General features: G+C 48.7%; 1 protein-coding gene across 1 annotated transcript; it reads left to right on the top strand.

The window, feature by feature from the left end:
- The first annotated feature begins 8,272 nt into the window (after positions 1 to 8,272).
- Positions 8,273 to 24,603, top strand: GHRHR (growth hormone releasing hormone receptor). The gene is made up of 13 exons (XM_035255117.3): positions 8,273 to 8,413; positions 13,867 to 13,969; positions 14,094 to 14,201; positions 14,988 to 15,085; positions 16,258 to 16,355; positions 17,093 to 17,225; positions 19,123 to 19,276; positions 19,542 to 19,602; positions 20,118 to 20,187; positions 20,925 to 21,016; positions 21,590 to 21,719; positions 22,350 to 22,391; positions 24,197 to 24,603. The coding sequence occupies exons 1-13, from the start codon at positions 8,357 to 8,359 to the stop codon at positions 24,320 to 24,322; spliced, it is 1,272 nt and encodes a 423-aa protein (XP_035111008.1). The 5' UTR covers positions 8,273 to 8,356; the 3' UTR covers positions 24,323 to 24,603.
- The last annotated feature ends 1,482 nt before the right edge of the window (positions 24,604 to 26,085 follow it).

The raw sequence follows: 26,085 nt of genomic DNA, 5'->3' as shown, positions 1-26,085 counted from the left end.
AGTCTAATTTATCAAGCTTTTTTTCATATGGATTGTGGTTTTAGTATTATATCTAACGAGTCTTTCCCAAACCCAAGAATATGCAGATTTTTTCCATACTTTCTTCTAGGTGATTTATTGTTTTGTGTTTAAATTTAGGTCTATGATCTATTTTTAGTTAAATTTGTAAAAGTTGTGAGGTATGAGCTGAAGTTCACTTTTGCTCTTCAAAACAAATATTCAGCTGCTCCAGCAGCCTGTGTTGAAAATACTGTACTCTCTTCACTAAATTGATTTTGTGCCTTTATTATACTGCTTTATATAGAATAAAAACTTTATAGTCACATACTTCCCCCTTCCTCCTTCAATCCTTTTTGCCATTGTTTTGATACTTTTTATTTCTACATAGGCCACAAACTCCACAACATAACTATTGGTTTTGCTTAAGGCAATCAATTTATCTCTTCTTTTTCGTTTTTAAAATTATGGTTAAAATATATATAATTTGCCACTTCTGCCATTTTAAAATGTACTACGATTTAGTGGAATTACATATATTCATAATGTTGTGCAAACATCTTCACTAACTTAAAAAAATCATATCAAACAGAAACTCTGTACTCATTAAAGCAACAACTCCTCATTATCCCATATCTCCAGACTTTGGTGACTTATATTTTCTATGTCTAGAAATTTTCCAATTCTAGATACCTCATATAAATGGAATCATACAATCTTTGTTCTTTTGTGTTTGGCTTATGTTATTTAGCAGAATGTGTTCATGGTTCATCCATGTTGTGGCATATATCATAACTTCATTTCTTTTTATGGTTAAATAATATTCCATTGTAGGTATATATCACATTTTGTTCATTCATTCATTTGTTGATGGTCACCCACCTTCGGCTATTATAAATAATACTGCTATAAATATTAATGTATAAATATCTGTTGGCATGAGTCATATGGTAGTTCAATATTTAATGTTTTGAAAACTGACTGTCTTCCACACAGCTGTGCCATTTTACATTTCCACTAACAATGCCTGAGAGTTCTGATTTCTCAACATCCTCATCAATACTTGCTATTTTCCTTACTTTTTAAATAACCATCCTAGTGGTTGTAAAGTTGCCATTGTTTGGTTCGTTTGACCCTCCCAAATCTCACGTTGAAACCGGATCCCCAATGTGGGAGACCATTCCACTGGTCTCTGTATATCCACCTTTGTGCCAGCACCACATTGTTCTGATTACCATAGTTTTGAATTTGAGAAATATGAGACCTCCAGCTTTGGCTTTGCTACAAAATTGTTGAGTCCCTTAAAATTCCATATAAATTTTAGCATGGGGTTTTCTAGGTCTGAAAACAATGGCAATACAATTTTTTACAGAGATTACATTGAATCTGTATATTACTTTGGGTGATATTGTCCTCTTAACAATATTATGTCATCCAATCCCTGAACATAGTATATATTTCCCTTGCTTTAGAGCTCTTCTTTCAGTAGTTGTGTAGTTTGCTATGTAAAAGTATTTCACCTATTTGATTAAATTTATTCCAAAGTATTTTATTCTTTTTGATGCTACTGTAAACAATAGTTTTCTTAATTGACTTTTCAGAGTACTCATCATTAGTGTACAGTAATACAACTAAATTTCGCATGTTAATTTTGTTTTCTTAAACTTTTCTGAATTTGTTTTTCTAATGAATAAAAAGAAATGTTATAGTCCATAAATTTCATTCTCAGCAACCACAAAAATGATTTTGAATTCCATAAAAACAAAAAAAGTTTTAAGATGGTCCAAGTTTTTATTTTGCACAGACATACTTGGCATTTACATGGCCAATGCTTAGAGAATACAGCACTAACCAAGGAGGTTTACATGATTTATATAGTAGCTGGTGTTCTGCACCACTCCCGCTTTGTGTTATCATGTGTGTTTAACATGTATGCTTTCCAGCTCTCTGGTTGGCTCAGCTCCTTTCTGGAGAGACTATTTCATTCATTGCTTAGTATGGGTCCCTGAGTCATCACAGTACTCTTCTTGTATTACAGTTTCAATATATTACCAAAATAAACAAAGCCATTTAGACAAAATTTTAAAGTTAAATTCCAGTATAAGAAATTTCAAATAACTTATAAGACACTTACATCAATAAGAAGCAATAAGACATGACATAACAGCAAACACAGGGGTTTTATTTGCCTGTGACTAGTTGCTTAACACCTTTATATGGATCAATTTATTTCATCCCTACATTCAACCTTTTAGATTGCCTTGTTATCCCCATTTTTGAGACGGAAAAACTCAAGCATAAAATGATTAAGCTAGCAATGGGCAGATGTAGGATTTGAGCTAATGCAGATTAGTGTATGGCTCTGAATTCATTTATTAATTCTAAAAACTTTTGTGGATTATTTTGAGTTTTCTACATTTAAGATCATGTCATTTGCAAACAGAATCTTTTATTTTTTCCTTTCTAATTTGCGTGTTTTTTATTTTTGCCTAATTACTGTGGCTAGAACTTCCGGTACCGGTTGAATAAAAGTGCTGAAACCAGTCTGCCTTGTTCCCGATCTCGATCTCGGTGGGCAGGGGATTTTCAGTCTTTCAGTGAGTATAATGCCGTCTGTTAGGAAAGTACCCTTCTATTCCTAGTATACTGAGTGGTTGCTTATCTTGAAATGATGTTGAATTTTGCCACATACTTAATCTGCATCATTTGAGATTACCTTTTTCAAAAATTTATTAATGTGATATATTGCACTGATTAATCTTTATATGTTGAGCTACTACCCTTGAATTGTTGGGATAAATTCCACTTGGCCATGCTGTATAATCCTCATAATATGCTGATACATTTGATTTGCTAGTATTTTGTTGAGAATTTTGGCAGCTATATTAATAAAGATCAATGATCTTCTGAAGAGTATAAAATGAGAAAGAAGATCTTTTATTTTCGTACCTTTATTTATCTTTTCCAGTTTCTGCTTCCCTTCCCTTCCCTTCCTTTCCCTTCCCTCCCCTCCCCTCCCTTCTCTTCTCCCCTCTCTTCCCTTCTACTTTTTCTTTTCTTTTCTTTTCAAGATGGGGTCTCACTCTGTCACACAGGCTGTAGTGCAGTAGCACAGTGATAACTCACTGCAGCCTTGGACTCCTGGACTCGAGCAATTTTCATGCCTTAGCCTTATCAGTAGCTGGGACCACGGATCAGTTCAGTTTACACAATTCCAGCTGAAAAATTTAAGTTGGGCAAACTTCCCAGTTGATGGTTGCCAAAAACATTGCACCCAGATCAGCTTACAGACAAGAGCAGAGATTTCAGTGGAAATTTTAAACAAGCAGGATCAAGATCCTGAAACATTTCTTCAAAGATTTGTAACAGAAGATGAAAGACGGCTTTGCCAGTACAATCTTGAAGACAAAGCATGATTAAAGCGTGGCTACAAAGAGGTAGAAGTGGTCCTGTTGGGTCTGGCATGGTGGCTCACGCCTGTAATCCCAGCACTTTGGGAGGCCGAGGTGGGCGGATCATGAGTCAGGAGTTCAAGACTAGCCTGACCAATATGGTGAAACCCTGTCTCTACTAAAAAACCCCGTCTCTACTAAAAATACAAAAATTAGCCAGGCGTGGTGGTGTGTGCCTGTAGTCCCAGCTATTCAAGAGGCTGAAGCAGGAGAGTCGCTTGAACCTGGAAAGGGGAAGGTTGTAGTGAGCCAAGATCTTGACACTGCACTCCAGCCTGGGCAACTGAGTGAGACTCCCTCTTAAAAAAAAAAGAAGTGGTCCTGTCAAAAAGAGCAAAAGTCGGCCGGGCGCGGTGGCTCACGCCTGTAATCCCAGCACTTTGGGAGGCCGAGGCGGGTGGATCACAAGGTCAAGAGATTGAGACCATCCTGGTCAACATGGTGAAACCCCATCTCTACTAAAAATACAAAAATTAGCTGGGCATGGTGGTGCGCATCTGTAGTCCCAGCTACTAGGGAGAATTGCCTAAACCCAGGAGGCGGAGGTTGCGGTGAGCCGAGATCACACCATTGCACTCCAGCCTGGGTAACAAGAGCGAAACTCTGTCTCAAAAAGGAAAAAAAGCAAAAGTCATGATGAAAACAGTTTTGGAGATGCTCAAGGTATTTTGCAGGTTGATTTTCTGGGGAGCCAGAGAACCATAACATCTGCTTATTAGGAAAATATTTTGAGACAGCCAAAGCTTTAGCAGAAAAATGCCCAGGAAACCCTCACTAGAGAATCCCTCTCTACCACAATGCTCCTGTTCATTTCTCTCATCAAACAAGGCCAATTTTGCAAGAGTTTTGGTAGGAAATCATCACACATCCGCTTTACAGTCATGATTTGGCTTTTCATGCCATCCTTTTGTTTTCTAATCAGAAAACATCTTCTAAAGGCACCCATTTTTCTTTAGGTAATAATGTAAAAAAGACTGCATTGACACGGCTAAATTCCCAGGACCCTCAGTGTTTTGGGGCTGAGCTACATGGCTGGTATCACTGCTCACAAAAGTGTCTTGAACTTGATGGAGCTTATGTTGAGAAATAAAGTTTATACTTTTTAATTCCATATTTCCATGAACTTTGTGAAATCCTCTTGTTCAAATAGATTTAGTTTGTAATTTTTAACTGCTCAGTAGTATTCCATCGCATGAATAGATCACATTTTTTTAGCGATTCCTTTCTCACTGGACAATTGTGTGGTTTTCTGGTTTTCACTACATGTTATAAACGACACTGAACTCAGGAGGCAAATATCCAGAAATGGAATTTCTGGCTTATAGGGTATGTTCATTCTTAAATTCAATAGATAATATCAAATTGTTTTTCGGAGTGGTTATACAAAATTCGCTGTCATGTGCACTTTATCAGTGCTCCCATTTCTTTACATTATCTTCCAGATACTGTGTTATCAGACATTAAAGTTTTAGGCAATGTGATAGGTGAAAATGTGTAGCTTATGATTTTTATTTTCATATTCTTTAGTATTAGCAATGTTAAACATTTCTTCATCTGTTCATTGGCCTGTATATTTCACCCTTTTTCTGAATTGTCTGTTTATATTTTTTGCTCACTTTTCTACTGAGTTATTTTTTTTTTCTTACTGATTTTAAATTTTTTTTTTTTTTTTTTTTTTTTTTTTTTTTTTGAGACAGAGTCTTGCTCTGTTGCTCAGGCTTGCAATCTCGGCTTACTACAATCTCTGCCTCCCAGGTTCAATGGATTCTCCTACCTCAGCCTCCTGAGTAGCTAGGACTACAGGTGTGTGCCATGGCACCCAGCTAATTTTTATATTTTTAGTGGAGACGAGGTTTCACCATGTTGACCAGGATGGTCTCGAACTCCTGACCTCGTGATCTGCCTGCCTCAGCCTCCCAAAATGCTGGGATTACAGGCATGAGCCACCATGCTCAGCCGAGTTTTAAATATTTTTAAAATATATTTTTGATACTACAGATTTGTCAAGACTGGTTGGAAATATTTCTTTGTAGCAGAAAAATGCTTTTTGTTTTCATCTATGACATCTTCTCTTGAACATACATTTTAAAATGTTGATGTGATCACATGATTTTTTCTTTATGAGTTTTATTTTATATGAAAATATCCTTTATTCCAAGGCCATAAAAATAAATTTCTATTTTTTGAAGCATTTTTATGAATTTGTTGTTTTATAGTTAGGATTTTAAACCTATAATTTATATTTTGTAAATGTGAGCTAGAGATCTAATCTTATTTTTTCATACAAAGAATCAGTTGTTCCAATTTATTTGCTGTTGGTCCATCTTCATTACATGCCGTCATAAATGATTGTCCACTGTGACCTAGGCTCTATATGAGGTTCTTTATAGTACACGGCTTTCCTTGTCTGTTTAGCCTACCAACCCTACAAAGAAGGTGTTAGTATCATCCCTGTTTTTCTTATGGGAAAATGTAGGCTTATATGGTTTGGATGTTTTGTTCTCACCAAATTATATGTTGAGATAGATCTGCATTGTTGGAGGTAGACCTGGTGGGAGGTGTTTGGGTCATGAGGTGGATCCCTAGTGAATGGCTTGGTGCCCTCCCCATGGTCATGGGCGAGTTCTCGCTCTGCTAGTTCATGCAAGAGCTAGTAGTTTAAAGAGCTGACATCTCCTCCCTTGCTCTCTCACTCCTCTCTCGCCACCTTCCACCATGAGTGGAAGCTTCTTGGGGCCCTCACCAGAAGCAGATGCCAGTGCTATGTTTCCTGAACAGTCTGCAGAACTGTGAGCCAAAAGCAAGGTCTTTTTAAAAATAAATTACCAAGCCTTGGATGTTCCTTTATAGTAGTACAAATGGACTAACACAGAGGCTCAGAAAGGCTAAATAACTTGCCGAATGTATGAGAGCTAGCAAGCGATGGAGGCAGAATGTGAATCCTGGGTGTATACAGAATTAGCTAGAGAAGACAGCTCCATGAAGCAACAGGCTTGCAGGGATCCTTGAGGAACAGAACAGTTCGAGCAGGGTTTCTCAGCCTTGGTCTTTGGGACCGGCTAATTCTTTATATGGTCGAGGGTGGGGGCATCCTGTGCACCGTAAATTCTTAACAGCATCCCTGGTCTCCATTCATTAGACACCAGTGACAACTCCCACCCCACTCCCCACCTCGACTCCTAGTCTTTATTTTAATAAAAAATGTCTTCAGACATTGCCAAGTGTCCTCTAGGGAAGCAAAATTGCTCCAGGTTAGGAACCAGTCGTTTAGACAGTAATCACTATATTAATTATCACTATCAACCTCAATTATTAGCCATCATTAATGCTAATGATAGTGGTGCTAATTATCAACAGTGATTAATTTTAAGACTTTTTTCCCTGGTGCTGTTGCTTCTTTGTACCTGAGGAACAGAAGTTTCTAGCTTTCCAGTTATACCTTCTCAGCACACTGCTATTCCAACCTGTGAGCTCTCAGCCTGCCAAGAGAGGAGCTCAGCTCTCCCCTGAAAGTGTAAAAGTGTGCAGAGCTCTGTGTGGCATGCCGCTTGCACCCTTCTCACAGGTGATCTCGTGAAAATGCTTGCACAGGGTGGGAGGGTTTGGGAGCTTGGGGTGGTTCATGTTTCTTTTTTGAGATATTTTTCTTCAGCATGTTGACAATGAACGGAAATGGAAAATAAAGCCCCGCTGATGTCCAGACGAGCCTTAAGTCCAGATGTGGCGGGGGCGGGTCCCTTCAACATTCATGATGCACTGGGGCCGTAAACATGTCTGCAGTTCTAGCTCCCAGCCCAGCAGCTTCTGTGAGTGGACACGTGCACACAAACATCAGGACCTGTCAGCTACTGGGACACTCAGGTCTTTCAGAAATGACGTCTTTGAAATTTCAAGATGCTGTGCAAGATCCAGGGCATTTAGAACACTGTTTTTAGCCGGCTGTGGAGATCATGCATTTTAAAGTCTAAAACTATAATAAAAGCCATCAGGCAATGAACATTCAATATAGTTTGAGTGACTGTGTAAGTCTTCTCATTTCTGCTCCCAACGAGAGTTGTCCTCCCCCTGTTCAAGATGGCCTGGCTTCCGACCAACCTCATTTCCCCCTCTTGCCATAAGAGTTTCTGGAGAGATTTTGACAAGCCCCCATGTGAAGTCCAGAGCCTTGATGTTTGCAACTTCAGCCCACCAGCCAGGCTAGAGTCCTTGCCCTGTACAGGACTCAGGTCTTGCTGACATGACACATTCCTGGTCAGTCCATGCCAGTGCTTAGAGATCACACTTCCTTTTCTAAAACCATTCCAACCCTCCATCTCCACCGACATCCATCTCCACTGATACTATACCCTTCTCCTTCCCCACTAGGTATGCACAGCTCTGACCTCACTCTCCAGCCCTGTGGCTAAGGCTAGGAGCCCACATCAAGTAATCTGGGGGCTTCTGAAAGGCAGGTCCAGGTCCCCTTCCTATTCTCTAAGATCCCATCAATCTGATGACCACCAGAGACCTGGGCTTAGAGAAAGAAGAAGGTGGTAGAGAATATTGACCAAGTGACCAGTGGCTGTCACCTTTTTGGGCCTTTGATATCAGGACAGACACACGAGCAGAATTATGGCCAGAGTAGAAGGAGGTAGGGGTGGGGGTGGGGGTGGGGGTAGGGGCTCAGCCCCTGCCTGCTGGAAACAGAGTCCCACCTCAGAGCCAGGGCTGAGCTGAGCAGGTGTCCTGAAATCCTGGTGAATATTCAGAGGTCTGTGTCCCCTTGGCTGGCTCCTGCCTATGCAAACAGCCACCTGAAAAGGGGAAGCAGAGGGTGTGGTGGCAGTGGCTGTGTCAGGGGATAGCAGGAGAGGGAAGACAGCCAAGGCTCACTGAGGCTGGTGGAGGGAGCCGCTGCTGGGCCCACCATGGACCGCTGGATGTGGGGGGCCCGAGTTCTCTGCCTGTTAAGCCAGTTATCGACCGTGAGTAGCCAGCTCAGACCCTCCAGCCTCTCCTACTAGGCTCCAGATTTGGGAGTCATGGGGCCAACTGGAGCCTGGCAGAGACCCTATTGCCTTTCTCCCACTCTAAAGTCCCTCTCTACAAGCAGGTGGCAGGCTGTGGGTCCCCCACTCATCTCCCTCTGCCAGGCAGTCTGCTGTGATTCTGGGTAGCGCTATTAAAACAGACTTCCTGTTGCTTCGCCCAGGGCCTGGCTGTGCCCTCTGGGGACAACAGGGACTGTGTCTGCCCGAAAACAGTGCCTCAGAATTGGGGAGGTAAAATTAGGCCCCCTTCTTAGTTCCCCCAGTCTGCTCTTTCTCTCAGCTGTGCATCTGCGATGCTTCCACATGCTCCCCTGGTAAGATTTCTGGACCCCTCAGCCCCATGACTCCCTGAGCCATCTCCAATTTGGTGGTTTCCTTTGAAGAGAGTGCGGCCAGGCAAGGAGTGGAACTTGAGGAGTTGGTGGAGACCAGCTGCTTCTGCTCCAGCAGTTAGGGGATCCATTATCCTCTCGTGATGCTGAGGGCTGCAGAGGCTTTTGGCAACCAAATACTACTCCATGGGCTAGGGCGCTGGAGCACGGAGCATCAGGACAGATAGCCTTTCCCAAATATGCTGCAATTTTCCAGTAACTTTCCACGAGGTTATTGCAAGTGACAGCAGGAACCAGGATGGGAGTCACAAGGTTCTGGGATGGTGGGGGCTGAAGTATTCTTCCTGCGCTGCCTTGTTGGGGTGCTGCTGCCCCTCCTGAACACCTTGCTGCACCTGCTCCCAAGTGCACAGGCTTTGGGCTTGAATCCTGGACCCATGAAACTAGCCGTGTGGCCTGCAAGTCCCTCAGCCTTCCTGAGCCTTGCTTATCTCTTTTGTAAAAAGAGAACGTATCTGCTGGCCAGGTTTGTTGTGCATTGAACGGAATCTCATTTGTCAAGGGCTGGGTAGAGGGGTGCAACACAGGAAACTTTGACTGCCCCCTGGCTGCCATCTGTGTGCTCTGCAGCAAAAGCTTTACTTTTGGCAGGGGGACCCAGGACATGGTGGTGGCCATTCAGCAGATGGTGCTGATACGAAAGCTAGAACTAAATCACTGTTGGCCAGTGTGGGCCCCATACCCTGCAGACACCAGGAAGAGCGGCAGGCACAGATGCAAGGCCTGGGGGGAGCCTCCCCTCAGGAGTGTGTGACTGGAAGCCCCAGGATGTGTTTTGCCAGTCCTGATTGAGCAGGAGCATTTGGATATATCTTGGAATGATCTGTCTTTCCACCCCTACCCCTTCCCTTCCTAGAATCTCCCCTTCCATCTGGCCCTGTGACCACACATCCCGAGTCATTAGTTGGGCTTCCCTAAATTTCCTTCCTTCTCTTAGTGGTGTGGGCATTGTCTAGCTATCCTTTTGGCCCTAGGCTGCTCACATGGCGTCCTTTGCCCTGAGTGGTTCCCCTTGATCGGCTCTGAGAAGGTTCCCAGGCAAAGTTGGGGCTTTCCAGATTGTGTAGCAGGAGGAAGGATAGGCAGAGACCATGGCTCTCTCAACAGCCCAGGGTCAATGTCAGGCTGATGGTGTGAGAAAGTCCCATACAGGCCCGCCTGCCCTCCTGCCCTTCCTTCCCTGCTTTGTGCCCTCAGTCTGTTGGGAGATGTTGGGGAGACTCAATGGGGCTCTGCCCTGAGATGGACCTGGAGCCACTGAGTCCTAGGGAGGAAGACAAGAGCTGAGTCTGGGGTACCAACCAAAATGAGACCTGGAACCTGGGTAGTGGGTGACATCTGCACCCTGAGGCCCTGCAGGGCTAAGCAGGAGATGGCAAAGCTGGGTCCAAGCTGGATTTGGGGGAATGGGGTCAGCAGGGTGGGACAGGAGTGACTTCTGCCAGGGCAGTGCTGATGGCGGTGACCCTCCTTACTGGGCTGGGTCTCAGATCCTCTCCTAGCCCACAGGTCCATGGCAGAGCTCTCAGGTCTCTCCATGTGGTCACCCACTGTCTGCTGTCCTCACTCAGGTGGTCCAAGTCTCTGCTCTCTGACCCCAGCCCATCTTAGGTCTGCTGCACTATTTGCTGTGCCTGCATTTCTCCCAAAGAACATTAGCTGTTAATAAAACATTTGCTGACATGGATCCTGCTGGACATGAGAGAGAGAGAGAGAGAGAGAGAGAGAGAGAGAGAGAGAGAGTGAGAGAGTGTGTGTGTGTCTGTGTGTCTGTGTGTGGTCATGGGAAGAGAGAGAGAGAGAGAGAGTGTGTGTGTGTGTGGTCATGGGAAGAGAGAGAGAGAGAGAGAGTGTGTGTGTGTGTGTGTGTGGTCATGGGAAGAGAGAGAGAGAGTGTGTGTGTGTGTGTGTGGTCATGGGAAGAGAGAGAGAGAGAGAGTGTGTGTGTGTGTGTGGTCATGGGAAGAGAGAGAGAGAGAGTGTGTGTGTGTGTGTGTGGTCATGGGAAGAGAGAGAGAGAGAGAGAGAGAGAGAGTGTGTGTGTGTGTGTGTGGTCATGGGAAGAGAGAGAGAGTGTGTGTGTGTGTGTGTGTGTGTGGTCATGGGAAGAGAGAGAGAGAGAGAGTGTGTGTGTGTGTGTCTGTGTGTGGTCATGGGAAGAGAGAGAGAGAGAGAGAGAGAGAGAGAGAGAGAGTGTGTGTGTGTGTGTGGTCATGGGAAGAGAGAGAGAGAGAGAGAGTGTGTGTGTGTGTCTGTGTGTGGTCATGGGAAGAGAGAGAGAGAGAGAGTGTGTGTGTGTGTGGTCATGGGAAGAGAGAGAGAGAGTGTGTGTGTGTGTGTGTGGTCATGGGAAGAGAGAGAGAGTGTGTGTGTGTGTGCATGTGTGTGGTCATGGGAAGAGAGAGAGAGTGTGTGTGTGTGTGTGTGGTCATGGGAAGAGAGAGAGAGAGAGAGAGAGTGTGTGTGTGTGTGTGTGTGTGTGTGTGTGGTCATGGGAAGAGAGAGAGAGAGAGAGAGTGTGTGTGTGTGTGTGTGTGTGTGTGTGTGTGGTCATGGGAAGAGACACATTAGTTCTGGGCAGATGCTTCCCAAATACACCTTTTCCCACTTGCCCTGTCTTTGCACATGCTGTTCTTTTGGTTTTAGACACTCTCCCCGTCACTGTGTGTGTCTGGCTTTAAAAATGCTCCTTTGTCCCCAGGTTCAGCTCAAATGTCACCTCTCCAATCCCTGTGAGAGGGGCACTCCCTCCCATGGTACCTGTCTTGCTTCTTTTTGTTTTTTTTGAGACAGAGTCTGGCTTTATCATCCAGGCTGGAGTTCAGTGGCATGATCTAGGCTCACTGCAACATCCGCCTCCCAGGTTCCAGCATTTCTCCCACCTTGGCCTCTTGAGAGCTGGGATTATGGGAGTGTGCCACTACGCCCTGCTAATTTTTGTATTTTTGTAGAGATAGGGTTTTGCCATATTGGTCAGGCTGGTCTGGAACTCCTGAACTCACGTGATCTGCCCACCTTGGCCTCCCAAAGTGCTGGGATTATAGGTGTGAGCCTGTGCCTGGCCCCGGTCCTGGTTTTGATCACAGTTTGCACAGGGTCTATTAGGACCCAGTCCTTCCACCTTTCCCAGCCACTCCTCCCCCATGAGAGCCTGGGGGAACAGAATTCTACACTGGTTGACTTGGATGTGTGTGTTATTCAAAAATATGTATACTGTATACCCAGTTCACAGTGCAGAAAGTATGTCCTTCTATGCATCTGTTTGGGCTCTGGCCTGCTGGGTGATCAGTTTGGTGTTCCTCCAGTTTGGGGCAGTGGGAGGGAGAAGTGCCAGGAATTCCTGCCATTGACTCCCAGTTCCCTGGAGAACTTGTGAAAATGCAAAGCGCTGGATCCACCCTAGATCTCTGCATATTCCTGCCTCCGTCCCAGTGGATCTCTAGTTGGTTCTTGAGGCACACTTTCAGAAATAGTGATAGAAGATGTCCAAAAAAATCCAACTTGTTTCCAGCTTCCAGAGATCATTCCTCACAGCCACTGTGTAGCACAAAATCTGGGAAGCTCCTAAAACCAGTATCTCAGGGCTGCTCAGCCACCAAGGCTATGATCCTTTCACCTACCCATCCACGAACCCACAGCTCTGTCCCTACATAGCTCTCTCACTCATCCACCATGGACCCATCCGCGAGTCATCTGTCTGTCCATCCACCCGTCCATTCATCCATCCACCACCCTCCCAGTCCTATCTCTGTCTTCCGTCTGTCTGTATACTCACCCACTCCACCAGCCAGGTGCCCAGGCAGGCATACCTCTCTCCCTCCCTCCTTTTCTCCCTCTATCCTTCACCTCATTTGTGTGCTCACCTATCCATGTGCTCATTCATTCATCCATCTTCTCTCTCACTAACTTACTCATTTACCCACATGTTCCTGCCCATGTGCACCCCTAAAAGCAGAGGCTGAGACAAAGGTCAGAAATGTAAAGTGGTTTCCAGTGGGATAAATCCAAAGTATTGGCCAAGCTGCACTCCTCTGGAGACTAGAGAAGGATCCATTTGCTTGGCTTTTCCTTGCCTTGGTGTCCTTTCTCCTTCAAAGCCAGCAGTGCGGCACCTTTAAATCTCAGTTCTCACAGTACACATCCTCATGACGCCTCCTCAGATTCTGAGTCTCCTGCCCCTTGCACCCCCTATAAGGAGCCTTGTGATCGGGCCCACTCAGAAAGTCAAGGATGATCTTCCCATCTCAAGACCCTCTGCAATCACATCTGCACAGTCCTTTTGCCGTACAAGGTAAACTATTCACAGGTTCCAGGGACTAGGATGCAGACATCTTTGGGGGCCATGATTCTATTTACCAAACTAGTTTACTCAGAATTGCTTCCAGGGAGCAGGAATGCAGAGCAAGGAGAGTAACACAAGGAAGGAGGAAGGGCCCTGGCAAGAGTGGAGTTGGCTGTCTCTGCAAGGTCTTCAGAAGCACATTATCTTCTGTGTCTCAGAACTTACTTCCATGAGACAGAATGGAGAAACAGTCACTCAAACCTAGGCAGACCCAGGTTTGTGTAATAGCAACTTCCCCTCTTCCAGCGTGACCTCGGGCAAGTCAGTCAACCCTGACCTCCACATCCTGAGCTGTGAACTGGAAAGAGCAAGAGCATTAACTGCGCAGGAGAAGACTAGAGCCAGCCACCAGCCTTCCTTTTTTCCTTCCTTTTGTCCTTCTTGCGATCCTGCCTTCCTTCCTTAGAACGAGAGTATTAATTACAAGGGAGATTATTAGAGCCATCCCTTTCCCTCCCGCTTTTCTCTTCCCCTTCCCTTCCTTGTATTTGAATATCTACTGCACACACCTGAAACTGCTGTGAGCAGGTCTTTGCTTAGGATCAAGACACAGAAATGAATCAGGCCTTGTCCCCATTCTCAGGCCATTTGGACCACAGAGCCTGGAAGGGCACCCAATTGGCCTGGCTCATCCTGTTCACTGTTTCCAGCAGGTATTGGGCCACATGCACCCAGAATGTGACTTCATCACCCAGTTGAGAGAGGAGGAGAGTGCCTGCCTACAGGCAGCAGAGGAGAAGCCCAACACCACCCTGGGTATGGGGCCTGGGAGGCAGGTGGCGGTTTCTCTGATTTTTATGTCCTTCAGCCTTACCTCTTGAATTGTGGGGGCAGCCCTGTGCCTGGACCGAGTCTCCCCTGCTCCTGGCTGTCTATCCAGGCTGCCCTAGGACCTGGGATGGGCTGCTGTGCTGGCCGACGGCAGGCTCTGGCGAGTGGGTCACCCTCCCCTGCCCAGATTTCTTCTCTCACTTCAGCTCAGAGTCAGGTGAGGGGTCTTGGGTGTGGCAGTGGGAAAGGGAGTGGGGTGCCAGGTGAGGGGTCTTGGGTGTGGCAGTGGGAAAGGGAGTGGGGTGCCAGGTGAGGGGTCTTGGGTGTGGCAGTGGGAAAGGGAGTGGGGTGCCAGGTGAGGGGGGGGGCAGACACATCACTGGCTTTGGGGGCAGGCAGACCTGGGTTTGTACCAACTTGCCCTCTTCTGGGGTGACCTCGGGCCAGTCAGTTGACCCTGACTTCTGTTTCCTGAGATGTGAACTGGGGGGAGCAAGAGCATGAACTGCACAGGAGAGGATTAGAGTGCGGAGCCTATAAGTGCTGGACCTGGGTGCCCGCCAGGTGTCAGCAGGAGGCAGGCTGCAGGGGGGAGAAGGGCAGGATTGCCTGACTGCTAAGACATTACCAGCTGCCCAGGGCGGGGTGGGTGGGGCACCCGGCTGCTCTGCCTCACCTCCCTGGCCTAGGTGTCTGGACAGTGAGGGTTTTTTTCTCCCCCACTGCCCTTAGGATGCTGGCAGCCCAGCTCACCACTCTCCAGCCCTCAGGGGAATAACCCTCTCTGGGAAGAGATGGTGCCTTTGAAGCCAGAGATAGAAGGCCCCATAGTGTATCCCTGGACAGGCTGGACCAGGGCCCCAGGCCTCTGGAGCCACTGTCTTTGTTGCTGAGAGGAACTGTTCATGTAAGCCTGCCAGGGTCACTTGATGGTCCACGGCACCCCAACCCCTCCTGGGAGGAGGGAAGGAGTTGTGGCTAGAGAGTCTTGCTTGCCTCACAGGGGCTGTGAACCGGGACTGCACCATCACTGGCTGGTCGGAGCCCTTTCCACCTTACCCCGTGGCCTGCCCTGTGCCTCTGGAGATGCTGGCCGAGGAGGTAAGAGGTTCCTGGCATCTTGGAGAAAGGATTGCCATGGACATTTGTATGGGTGGGTGCACAAATGTCGGGGCTGCCATTCCCCGGCCTGCAGGTTGGAATATTACAGTTTTCCAGAGAGGACAGTGACGTGTCTAGAGGAGAAGGAGTCTTTTGCTAAGTTACTCCAGGCTGACCCACCAGCCAAGTTACTTGGAGGGAGAAGTGGGGCAGAGGGCAGGTGGGATATCTGTCGGCTGCTGTCTTGATTCAGTGTCCAAGCCTCCAGGACAGGGAGCTTGGGGTGGTTCCAGAGGAAACAAGGTTCCTGGCAGCCCTGGGGAAGCTCCTTCTCTTCTCGCCCTCAGCCAGTGGAGCAGTGTGCATGGTTGTGGTGTGGGCCAGTGAGGGAAACTCAAGCCTAGAGAGATTTCAAAAAGCTCCTAATACCAGCCAGCACACCCCACACAAAGCTCCTAATACCAGCCAGCACACCCCACCCTTCTGCATCCCTTGGAGCCTTTGCAAGGCAGTCCCACAGGCATCGTCCCTTTTCTCTATCCCTGTGATCTCTGAAAGGTAAAGCATGACTGTAACCATTTATCAGATGCAAAGACTAAGTCAGAGACAGGCAGTGATTGCCTGAGCCCCACAGGAGAGCAGGGATTGGGGCCAGTGCCCGGACCCTACTCCCTTCCTTTGCCTGCACCCTCTATCTTCAGGGCCAGGCTGGACTCTGATTGATCCAAACACTTGGCCACGGAAAGCTTTTGCCTGCCTGGTGTGGCTGTCCCCAGGTGTCCCTGGCTGTCTCCTTTACTTGGGGACATTGTGTTCCCAAGCCCGGTGAGCAAGCTAGATGTCAATAAACAAGCTGATTTCCTCTTGGGCTTTTGTCATTCCCCAGGGACACGTAATTTCTGTGGCTGCCTCTCCCCGCCGCCCCACCCCCAGCATCCTGAGGGCTAAGCATCTCCACTCCTCGCCACCGCCCCTCCCTTATCCGAGGCTCGGGCAGGAAACTAAATCTTCAGCGCATAGGGGGAGCTTTCCATGGTACCTGCAGACACCTCTGCCCCCAGATGGGGAGTGCTGGGGTGGAATGGCAAAGGCTTCACCTGCTTGACTGCCAAGCCTCTCTTTCCCCCCAGGGTACAGAAGCTAAGACTTTCTTCTGTCTCTGCCCTTCCCAGAAATCTTACTTCTCCACGGTGAAGACTATCTACACCATGGGCCATAGCATCTCTATTGTAGCCCTCCTCGTGGCCATCACCATCCTGGTTGCTCTCAGGTTTGCCATCCTCATCACCAGTTCAAGAGCCTTCCTTGGCTCCCTATTTCCCAGAGGGCCAAGTCTGATTTCTTGCCTGGATAGCCATGAAATTCCCAGATCTAAGCACCATATGCATGCCCAACTTTCCCTTCTCTTTTCCCCAGCATGTAGACCCATCTCTTCAAACATCAGAACTCACTCCTACCTCTGCCTCTTTGCTTTTGTGGCACTCCTTGCATTTGCTTGGAATTCCTTATTTTTCCCCAGTGTGTTTATATTTGAGAAACCCAGCTCCTATCTGCATCTAACAATCCTCCACCTCCCACCTGAGTCCCTCTTGACTGTTACAACTCTCTGATCATTGTCCCTTTTAAGTCCCTCACCCCTTCCTCCAGCCTTCAAAGTCTGAGCACCACATCTGGCCTGTGCTGTTCTTGGCCTCATGGGGATGAGTGTCTCTGATCATCCAGGGGTCCCATGGGCAGTACCTGCCATTTCCGCCCCTGTTCCCCCAGACTATGAGCACTGCCAAGGCAGGGACCAGATATTCCTCTCTTTCCACACTTACCCTGAACACAGGAATGGTTGCTCAGCTGTCCTGCAAGGGTTAAACTGAAGCCTCAAGTTCAGCGCAATTCAATTCTGATTGATTGCATTCAATTTGATTTATCTCCTGCCCTGCTCAGCCCAGTCAGCACACCGGAATCCCCTCTCCCTGCTGGCTTCTTGTTCCTCATATCTCCCATTCACACCAGGAGGCTCCACTGTCCCCGGAACTACGTCCACACCCAGCTGTTCACCACCTTTATCCTCAAGGCGGGAGCTGTGTTCCTGAAGGATGCCGCCCTCTTCCACGCCGATGACACTGACCACTGCAGCTTCTCCACTGTAATGGCTGTGGACAGAGGGGCTGGGCTGGTGGGGGAGAGAGGAGATGGGATTACAAACTAAGATGTGCCTGCCCCAGCCTGCCCTGTCCTGTGTGCTGACCCTGGGGCTCCTGCAGGCATGGCCAGTTACAGAATAGGAAACTGCCCCTCTCTCACATCAGATCCTAAGTCCTCACGCCATTCCTGGGAAGGATCGTGGTGTCGATCCATGTAATTTTCCATGTTGCATGCTCTACTCTGCGTTCTCTAGTCTAACCTAGACCATGTTTCACTATGCATAGCCTTTTCCTTTCCTTTGATACCTTCCTGAGCACTCATTGGTCTGTGCTGGGGGTGTGTATACAAGGAGCCGGGAGGAGCTGGGTCCCTCCTTCAGGAAGTGCCCAAGGGACAGAATGCACACAGATTAGAGGACGTCCAAGTGGAGGAAGCTGAGAGTGGAGGGATAATGAGAGGGGGCTTCAGGGAGGAAGGGACCCTGGAGCTATGTTGGCAGCAATGATAAAAAGATGGGGAAGGAGAACCTGTGAAGGGGAGGGAGCCGGGTGAACAAACTCGCAAAGATAGGAGGACCTGGGCCATGTCCAGGAAACTGGGAAGACACCATGGGAGAGGTGGGGTGGAGACAGTAAGAAGCAACTGAAATTAAAGGGAAGCTGGGCAGAACGGGGAGACCCAGCACCCATTAGATTCTCTATAGCTGTGCTGGAAACAGTGAAATCTGCGAGCAAACTAACACATGACCTCAATTAACTGATGAAAGGTTTAATCATACTTCATATTGAACACTTATTTTGTGTGTTTAATATGTGCTTTTCAATAAGTGCTTACCACGTCCAGCTGTCCCTTGAGCAACGTGAGGTTAATGGTGTTGACCCCTCTTTCAGTTGAAAATTCAAGTGTAGCTTTTGACCACCCCCACACCTAACTACAGCTAGCCTGCTGATGACCTGAAGCCTTACCGATAACATGAGTGGCTGATTAACACATATTTATCTGCTACGTGTGTTATATACTACATTCTTTCAGTAAAGTAAGTTAGAGGAAAAATGTTAAGAATATTGTAAGGAAGAAAAAATAAATGTACTGTTTTTAAACGGAAGTAAATCATCATGAAGGTCTTCGTCGTCATCGCCTTTACGTTGAGTAGACGGAGGGGGAGGGGGAAAAGAAGTTGGTCTTGCTGTCTTAGGGGTGGCAGAGATGGAAGAAAATCCACGTGTAAATGGACTTCAGCAGTTCACACTTGTGTTGAGAGGCAGCTGGCATTATCTCATAAATTTTTAAAACAGCTTGAAGAAGAAAGGATCGCTTTCATCCCATTTTGTAGAGGAGAGGCAATTGGCAAGGTCACCCAGTGGCCCAGGGGTGGGGCTGGGACCAAACCTGGCCCAAGTGAACTCAGAGGTGGTCCTGCTCCCACGCCGGCAGGTGGTCAGGTCATGCAGTGAGTGAGTGAATGCATGGGTGCCTGTGTGTGCTTTTGCAAGGCAGAGCTGTGCCTCAGTCACAGCTCTAGGGGTTGACTTCAGCTCAGGTAGGATGGGGCTAAGTGAAGATAGAAGCAAGTCTTAGGCAGAGTTTCTAATTAATCCTTATGACAAGGACACGAGCTAGGTAGTGGAAGTTTTTCCTTTTACAGATGAAAAGCGAAGGTGTGAGGAGATTTCACAGTAAATAGATGGTAAATTAGAAGCCAGGCAGTCTAGATCCCAAATCTGTGCTCTTCACCCTCACTGTATATCACCATATTCCCTCTCGGGTGGCCCAAGGATCTGGAGTTCCCAGCCTAAGATGGAGGGGCCTGGAGGTTGTTTATCTGAGTGGGGTAGAGGTGACTGGGGTGGGGCTCCAGTGGGTGTCCCAGCTCGGAAGCACCCAAGTTTCATCCCCAGGTTCTATGCAAGGTCTCCGTGGCCACCCTGCATTTCGCCACCATGACCAACTTCAGCTGGCTGTTGGCAGAAGCTGCCTACCTGACCTGCCTCCTGGCCTCTACTTCCCCCAGCTCAAGGAGAACCTTCTGGTGGCTGGTTTTCGCTGGCTGGGGTGAGTGCCCAGGGTGGGTTGGGCACCATGGGAAGGTACTGGGCAGGGAAGGCCCAGGGAGATCACATAAAGGCCCCTCCAGCTAACTCTGAGGCCCAGAGAAGGGGAGGGATGGGCCAGTCCAGCAGCAAGTGTTGGACCGTGGGACCAGGACCCTGGCTCTGGGGTCCTGCCTGGCCCTGCCTTTGTGGTGAGGGAGGTGGGGCCAGGTCTCAGAGCCAAGGATGCAGACCCCCTCACTGGTGTGTCCCCTGTACTCTCATAGGGCTGCCTGTACTCTTCACTGGCACGTGGGTGGGCTGCAAGCTGGCCTTCGAGGACACTGCGTGAGTCGGAGCAGCCGCCTTGTCACACCCACTGGACCTACCTAGGGGTGTGGAGTGGACAGTCAGCCCACAGGCTGTTCTTCCGGCTGGGAAGAGGAGGAGGAAGGACTGCCCGGCGAGGATGGGGGGTGGGAGAACGTTCTGCAGATAGCACAGAAGGGGCATAAACCAGGCAGGAGAGCGCAGCTCAGACTCCCAGGGCTGTGGGGCTGGGGGAAGGTGGGGTGGGAGAGCTGCCAGGGGCCCTCCTGGAAAAAAGGGATGTGTAGGGTCCAGCAAGAAGGCATCAGATACATTTGTCCATCTAGGTGGATAGAAAGGGTGAGCCAAGCCTGGATTGGGGTACCCTTTTGGGTGAGACCCTAACTGGCTGAGACAAGCGAGAAGGCTGGAGGGGAGGTGGGGTGAGGCCAGAAGGCACGAATGCCCGAGGGAGGAGGGAGGTGCATTTGTGCCACTGGGTCATCACAGTGAACGGGACTTTCCAACAATGGCATTCTTGCCGCTCTCCCCAGGTGCTGGGACCTGGACAACAGCTCCCCCTACTGGTGGATCATCAAAGGGCCCATCGTCCTCTCTGTTGGGGTCAGTCCCTGGGCCATGGTTCTTGGCTTTAACCAGTCAACCTCTCTGGATCTACCGAGGGGCTGTGCACAGCAGGAAATGCAACTCCAGGCTGGGAGTCTTGAAAACAGAGCTCCAGCCTTGCTCTGCTACTGATTCTCTGTGAGGCCCTCTCTGGGCCTCAGTATTGCATTAGTAAAGCCAGAGGAGTGGTGGTTTCCACCAGCATGCAGGCTGTTCCAGCTCAATTTTGATGAGTCTACTGCGCTGGTTGCAGCTCATTTACCACTGCAGTGAGAGGTTGGGGCGTGGGTGGGGCACTAAATAGACCACACAGCTAAACCCCTCCCCCTCCGTCTGCTCCCACACACAACACAGAGGCAGTTAAGACTGCTTTGCATGGCTTTGGTAAATGTACAAATGTTTTGCAACTTAGCAACTGTGTGAAGTGAGGGACATCTGGTTTGTGCTAGAGAAGAGCCTGGGAGGTGGCCGGAGGTAGGTGGCAAGACCTGATTGCCCCTCCTTGATGCCAGAACTGGAGAGGGACAGGAGTCCTGGGCTCTCCTCTGTCCTCTAAGGCTCAAATGTGGGACCTCCCAGCTCCAGGCCACCAGTTCTGGAGCAATGATCTGTGTGTTCATCTACCTGCATGGATTTAAATTTTCTGGTCCCCAGATGGGCTGGAGCTCACCCCAGCCACCCAAGAATGATACCCTTGACCCTTGTCTTCCATCTTCCTATACCTCTATTTCCAGGTGAACTTTGGGCTTTTTCTCAATATTATCCGCATCCTGCTGAGGAAACTGGAGTCAGCTCAGGGCAGCCTCCATACCCATTCTCAGTATTGGTACTGTGTGTGTGTGTGTATGTGTGTGTCTGGGGACACTGGAAAAGGGTAACTGGAGGGGGATTCAATGTGGTGCTTCTATCTCTTCCAACAGGCATTCGTGACCTCAGCCCCGTACTCTTCCCTATGTTCTCAGAGACAGAATAGACCTGGCCCCTTCCTTCTAGAGTATCACAATATTGGAAGGATGGGCACTTCACACAGCCAGTTCCCATGCCAAATAGAATGATGAGTGCTAAGACAAATTTCTGTGGGAACCTGGGGAGAGAGATCCTTTCTAGGTGAAGGGTGATGTGGTCAAAGAAGGCTTCCTGGAGGAAGTGGTTTTGATCCCCACTGTGAAAGATGCATAGACTTTGGGATAAACTGGGGCAGTAACACTTGGCAGGGGAATCAGCAGGACCCTGGGCCCAGAAATGAAAAAGCCCAGGGTGAGTGTGGGGAGGTGGCGTTTCCCAGGGTGGCTGGTTTGCAGAGTGGATATAGGGAGGTGGTAGGAAGTGAGAAAAGACGAAGTGCACATGACAGTTTCTAATCCCAGCCTTGGGAGCCTAGGATTTGTCTTTCCTGCAGGCGTCTCTCCAAGTCGACACTTTTCCTTATCCCACTCTTTGGAATTCACTACATCATCTTCAACTTCCTGCCTGACAACACCGGCCTGGGCATCCGCCTCCCCCTGGAGCTGGGACTGGGCTCCTTCCAGGTGAGGACTCCGCAGGCACCCTTTCTCTCCATGGGAGGTGCTGAGGGAGCTGCTGTTGCCCACAGGACTTAGCTGAGTTCATGACAGGGTGAGGGCTATTCTTTTTCATCCATCTATTCAACTATCTGTCTATCTGTCCATCTTCCAGCCACCTATCTCTCTATTTATTTAACTACCTACCCATGCATTCATCTACCCACCCATCCATGATCCATCCATCCACCCACTAATCCATCCATCATCCACCCATCCATCCACCCACCCACCCATCTATCCATTCATCCATCCACCTACCCATCCACCCCACCCACCCATCCATCCATCCAATCTATTCAGCTCCTACTGATCCCCTATTATGTGCCAAATGCTGTGCTCATCCATAAGGGTTGCAGAAATAAAGTCAGGGAAATGAGGCCAACAGTTCAGCCCTGGCAGGCTTGCTGTAACAATTCTATGAGACAATATTCCTGGCACACAGTAAGTAATGAATGCATCAAAATTCCCCTTTCAACCAGACCTGGCCCAAGCCATAGCCTGGGGGTGAGTAGGGAAACAGCAGCAGAAAGACTGTGGACACCTTGAGGCCAGGCCAAAGTGTTCTGATGGGGTCTTTCCTCTTTGGCCCCACAGGGCTTCATCGTTGCCATCCTCTACTGCTTCCTCAACCAAGAGGTGTGTGACTTTCAAGGATATCCCTCATGGAGTCCCCCTCCCACCAGACCTAAGGCCCCTCCTTCTCTCTCCCACTCAGGCCCTGTAAACCCCAGCTCGGGCCACACCTTCACTCCTGTGAGCCTTTGTGGTAGTCTGTCCTGAGCTTCTGGATCAAGCTGAACCTGAATCCTTCCTGTAAACATCTCTTATCTATCCCTTCTCTGTGGTGGGCCAAGTTCTACTAGCCACTCTTCAGGAGATGGAGGAGGCCTGTCAGGGATCAGGAGCGGGATTAGGGTAGGGAGTCAGAAGGAATCCCCCAATTCTGTTTTCTAAAATTGAACCTAAAGGGAGAGTCGGGGAGGGAGCATGCCAGCTGAAGGAGAGACGATCAGAGAGAATGGATAGAGGAACCAAGAAAGTCAGAGGAGAACATACAGGAACTAGGGTAATAATCAGATGCAGAGACAAAGAGGAAGATCTGGAGCCCGGGAAACAGAGCACGTAAAGGAAACAGACACGCAAAGAGAATGGATGGAAGAGGAGATAGACCTGAAAAGACAGAACAGATGGTGCTGCTGCACATGTGGACACGTGGGAAGATGCCAGAGACTGGCTCGAAGTGAATTCCACCCAGGAGACACTGTGAATTTCCGAATCTCCCCCTTAGGACAGTCTTGCTCTGGGGAGAGGGGCTGGGGAGAATTGATGTCAATGCCCTAGACTCCCAAGTTCCACTTCTGTGCACCTGCAGGCCCCTGCACTCCCTCTGCTGGCCATGGATTTGCCATGGGCTCTGCATTGTGCGAGACCTGGCTGCAGGTGCCCTGTGTCCCTCACTGTGGAGTGTTGCTCCTGGCTCCCATCTCATCTCTCACCTCTGTCCCTGACTGCTCCTTCTCCTCTCCCTCTCTTCACTCCTCACCAGGCCTCTCCAAGTCCCATGCAGCCTTATCTGGTGTTTGTGTGTAGCAAACCATGGGCCCTGGGGGTCCTGGGTGGGGCAAGCAGCAGCCCAGGCTGAGGCTGGTGGGGTGTGGAAAACGTGTTTCCACAGAGAGTAGTGAAGGGAGCTGTCTTAGGAAGCAGTGTTGGAGACCAGGTGGTTACATACTTCTGGTGACGGGGAGCTTACTACCCTGCAATAGCTCTTTCTGTTGGCAGGCAGCTGTGTTCCCGCATAGATTGTCTCTATGTTAGACAGATATCTGATTCCTTTCATCTTTCACAACTCTAGTTCCACTCTACTGCATGGGGCAGTCTGTCAGCACCCTGTGCCCCTAAAAGCCCCTTGGAGATGTGAAGATACAGACAGCGCCCCCTCCAATCCTACCCTTCCACCTTGCCCCAGGCTACTTTTCTTTCAGCTCCTTTCAGTTCCCTCAACTGAAGCCCCACAGACAGAGTTCTGAATCTTCTCTCCCTTCAGGTGATGTCCTCTGGACAGGTTTCCAGTGGCCAGAGTTGAGCTCACAAAACTGAGCCCCAGAGCAAGGAGTGGTCTAAGTGATTCAGAGAGAACAGGGTGGTTATTTGGCCAGGAACTCAAGAAAGCACCCATAAATGCCTTTAACTGGGCTCAGACAAAGGCAGGGCTAAAAGGCAGAGAGAGGGGCTGAAAGAATAGCGAGAAATACTCACAGGAAGGAGGAAGTAGTATCCTCCAGAGGTAGTACTTAGCAGTGCCTGTGGCCAAGCATGGCTTTTCCTGCCCTGTGTCTCTGTTTCTCTTACACGGCCTCTCCCTGCACCTCAGACTCATTGGGGTTGAGTAGCAAAGCCCCAGGGGGACCTTCCTAACATCCTCTTCCTTGTCCCTGGAGGTGAGGACTGAGATCTCACGGAAGTGGCATGGCCATGATCCTGAGCTCCTGCCAGCCCGGAGGACCCGCGCTCAGTGGACCACGCCTTCCCGCTCGGCAGCGAAAGTGCTGACATCTATGTGCTAGGCTGCCCCATCATACCCCTGGAGTCCACACTTGAACTTGGCAGCTATTATGGGTCCACCACACTCTGGAGGAGGAAAGGGGCCCCTGGGGACCTTCAAGCCACAGCCCCATCTCAGCCCGGGACAGGGGCAGCCCTTCCTCCCTGTCTCTGCCTCTGACTCTCTTTTGAGGTCTGCCTCTGACTTCTGTGGTCCCTGTGTATCTGCTCTCATCCAATTCCTCTTCCTGGGGCCTGGGGCTTTAGCCCAAGGCTCAGAGGAGCCAATAAACCTGTAAATGAATAGACGCATGTTTGAGTGAGTAAATGACCTCTAAAGGGGAGCGCACCTGCATTCTTTATTGTGGCGGCTGGTGCTGAGCTGCGCTCATCGTTCCTCAGTTCATGTACGTTATGATTATTTATCTGTGCAAAGGGCCTCTTGTTTTATTTTTCTTAAACTGTGCTCTCTTTTGTCTTCATCACTGCTCCCATTCCCCTCCTCTCACAGGCAAACAAGCAAGCATGTTTAATGTGAATACCTCTGTTTCTGGGTGTCCTGCCAATACGTGGCGTTTTGTGTGTTTGTACTTTAATTTACATCAATGCTGTTGGTCATTTGCCTCATCCTGCTTCTACCATTTCCCGCACTCAGCACTGTGCTTTTAAGAGATGCTCTTGGGCCGTATGCATTGACTCAGGTCTGTAATCTCAGCCCGAGGTGGGTGGTTCATTTGAGGTCATGAGTTCAAGACCAGCCTGACCAACATAGTGAGACCCTGTCTCTACTAAAAATATAAAAAATTAGCTGGGCGTGGTGGCAGGTGCCTGTAGTCCCATTTACTCCAGAGGCTGAGGCATGAGAATTGCTTGAACCCAGGAGGTGGAGGATGCAGTGGGCCAAGATTGCACCTTTCACTCCAGCCTGGGCAACAAGAGCAAAACTCTATCTCAAAAAAAAAAAAAAAGAAAGATGCTCTTGTGTTGCCCTGCGCACACCTGATCCATCGTTTTGGCTGCATGTGGAGCTGTGTGGAGTCACTGCGCACGTCTTCCTGTCCTGTCTCCCCCAGGCTCTAGTGAACACGCACCTGCCGGTTCCCTCCTGGACCTGTGAGAGTGAGCCTCTGTCCAGGACTCACATCCAGGAGGGGCAGTGCTGGGTGTCCGTCATGATTAGGTGATGCCAGCTTGCATGCTTCAGATCCGCACTACCACCAGCAGCTCTTGAGCCTCCTAAATCCCACAGCCCCACCAACATTTGGCATTACACAGCTTTTTAATGTTCGCCACCCAAATGGGTGTAAAGTACCATGGCACTGTTGTCTGACAGCTAATGGGTGTAAACGTCTCTTGCTGTGCATGCTTGGCCTTGGGTTTCTTCTGAAAATTGCTTGAGTCTCTTTCCTTCTTTTTCTCTGGTGGAGATGCCTGAACTCCAGGTCTTTCTCTTATGTCCTCCCCATTGTGTGCCCTCTTGGGTCCCAGTGTACTGCCTGCTGTCTCCCACCTAAGTGAGGACTCTCTTAATGTAACACATCTGTAGAGTCTGTCCCTCTTCCACCCTCCTTCTTGGCAGCGGGGAGGAGAAGGAGACCTGGGCTCTGTCTGTGGGGACCTGTTATTGACTGATGGTGGTGGAGGGAGTTTCCAATACAGAGAACAGGCAGAAATGGACACTTTCAGGTTGGAGTGAAACCTCTCCCTTCTTGGTCTACCCACAACAGACCTGTCCTGCAGAACTCAATTCAATTTCCCCCACTTCCAGGAAGCCTTCCCTTACTAC

Source organism: Callithrix jacchus, chromosome 11, assembly GCF_049354715.1.
Source record: "Callithrix jacchus isolate 240 chromosome 11, calJac240_pri, whole genome shotgun sequence".
NCBI lineage: Eukaryota > Metazoa > Chordata > Mammalia > Primates > Cebidae > Callithrix > Callithrix jacchus.
This window is presented reverse-complemented; position numbering and strand designations above follow the sequence as displayed.

Bases quoted from the DNA above. Each gene is read 5' to 3' on its own strand.
- GHRHR (XM_035255117.3), top strand. From the start codon at position 8,357: ATGGACCGCTGGATGTGGGGGGCCCGAGTTCTCTGCCTGTTAAGCCAG. The intron at 13,970-14,093 runs GTATGGGGCCTG...CTGTCTATCCAG, and splicing joins GAAGCCCAACACCACCCTGG to GCTGCCCTAGGACCTGGGAT. The intron at 15,086-16,257 runs GTAAGAGGTTCC...TGCCCTTCCCAG, and splicing joins TGGAGATGCTGGCCGAGGAG to AAATCTTACTTCTCCACGGT.